This window comes from Nanorana parkeri, unplaced genomic scaffold, assembly GCF_000935625.1.
Source record: "Nanorana parkeri isolate BGI_ZX_2015 unplaced genomic scaffold, ASM93562v1 scaffold2772, whole genome shotgun sequence".
Taxonomy (NCBI): Eukaryota; Metazoa; Chordata; class Amphibia; order Anura; family Dicroglossidae; genus Nanorana; species Nanorana parkeri.
In genome coordinates, this window is record NW_017309040.1 from 24,251 (window position 1) to 26,071 (window position 1,821).

A 1,821-nucleotide genomic window follows, 5' to 3' on the forward strand; every position below is an offset into this window, starting at 1 on the left:
TCCCTCAGGCTGGGAGGAACGTATTTCCCCGTCTTGCTGACCGGAGCCTGGGCCGGTTCTGGTTCTGTGGAGGAAATGAATCCCGGGATTAGCTGAGTGAAAGACGTTCATATTAGAGATTCCCGCTCCGGTTCCTCCCCTCCCCCGTACTGACCGGCCCCCGGGACCTTCTCCTTGTCTGCTGTGGACAGACCCAGCTGCTCGGCCAGCTCCTTCTGCATGGGGCCCAGCGTGTCCTTGTATGGGCACCGGGTGGTCCAATGGTCGCCCTTACAGATCCGACAAGACACAATCTTCTGACCCTTCAGCTTGTTCATGGGGTCTTCCTCCTCCTGGCTATTTAGGTCCTGGAAGAGAAGCAGAGCATCAAGGAGACAGTCATTGGGGTAACCCAACCTCCTAACCTGCTACGTCATTAAAGGAAACCTGTGCCCTGCATGTGTGTCATTCACGTAACCCAACCTCCTAATCTGCTACATCATTAAAGGAAACCTGTGCCCTGCATGTGCGTCATTCACGTAACCCAACCTCCTAATCTGCTACATCATTAAAGGAAACCTGTGCCCTGCATGTGCGTCATTCACATAACCCAACCTCCTAACCTGCTACATCATTAAAGGAAACCTGCGCCCTGCATGTGTGTCATTCATGTAACCCAACCTCCTAACCACCTACATCATTAAAGGCAACCTGTGCCCTGCATGTGTGTCATTCACGTAACCCAGCCTCCTACATCATTAAAGGAAACCTGTGCCCTGCATGTGTGTCATTCACATAACCCAACCTCCTAACCTGCTACATCATTAAAGGAAACCTGTGCCCTGCATGTGCGTCATTCACATAACCCAACCTCCTACATCATTAAAGGCAACCTGTGCCCTGCATGTGTGTCATTCATGTAACCCAACCTCCTACATCATTAAAGGCAACCTGTGCCCTGCATGTGCGTCATTCACATAACCCAACCTCCTAACCTGCTACATCATTAAAGGAAACCTGTGCCCTGCATGTGCGTCATTCACATAACCCAACCTCCTAACCTGCTACATCATTAAAGGAAACCTATGCCCTGCATGTGTGTCATTCACGTAACCCAACCTCCTAACCTGCTACATCATTAAAGGAAACCTGTGCCCTGCATGTGCGTCATTCACATAACCCAATCTCCTAACCTGCTACATCATTAAAGGAAACCTGTGCCCTGCATGTGTATAGTCCACATAACCCAACCTCCTAGGTCATTAAAGGAAACCTGTGCCCTGCATGTGTGTCATTCACGTAACCCAACCACCTAACCTGCTACATCATTAAAGGAAACCTGTGCCCTGCATGTGTGTCATTCATGTAACCCAACCTCCTAACCTGCTACATCATTAAAGGAAACCTGTTCCCTGCATCTGTGTCATTCACACAACCCAACCTCCTAACCTATGTCCCAAAGGAAACCTGTGCCCTGCATCTGTGTTCCTCACACAACCCAACCTCCTAACACGCCCTACATGCATCTCCCGATATGTTATTGAGGGAAACCCCACACAACCCAACCTCCTAATCTAAGATCTCATGAAAGGAAACCTGTACAATGCATGATTGTCATTTATATATGACCCAACCTCCTAACTATCCTGAGAGAAGCAGGCCGCCATCTCCAGGGATCCCAAGTCACACACCGTGAACAAGTATGTAGATGAGGAGATCCTCCCCCTGGCTGCACGTTTTGTTCCAGGTCAGGGGTTACAATAAAGTTGTCACATTCAATAATACAGAATCGCTTCCCTGCGCTTTATTGGGGGACTGTTTCTTGATAATAAAGATAGCGGC

The 1,821-nt window shown here is 49.1% G+C and overlaps 1 protein-coding gene across 1 annotated transcript in view; it reads right to left on the minus strand.

The window, feature by feature from the left end:
- EIF3G (eukaryotic translation initiation factor 3 subunit G) overlaps nt 1–1,821 on the minus strand; it is an 11,986-nt gene that overhangs the window by 4,037 nt on the left and 6,128 nt on the right. The window contains exons 7-8 of the mRNA XM_018574152.1: nt 155–404; nt 3–64 (exon numbers count right to left, since the gene is read on the minus strand). Coding sequence (XP_018429654.1) covers nt 3–64; nt 155–404 — 312 coding nt within the window. The remainder of the gene's footprint in view (nt 1–2; nt 65–154; nt 405–1,821) is intronic.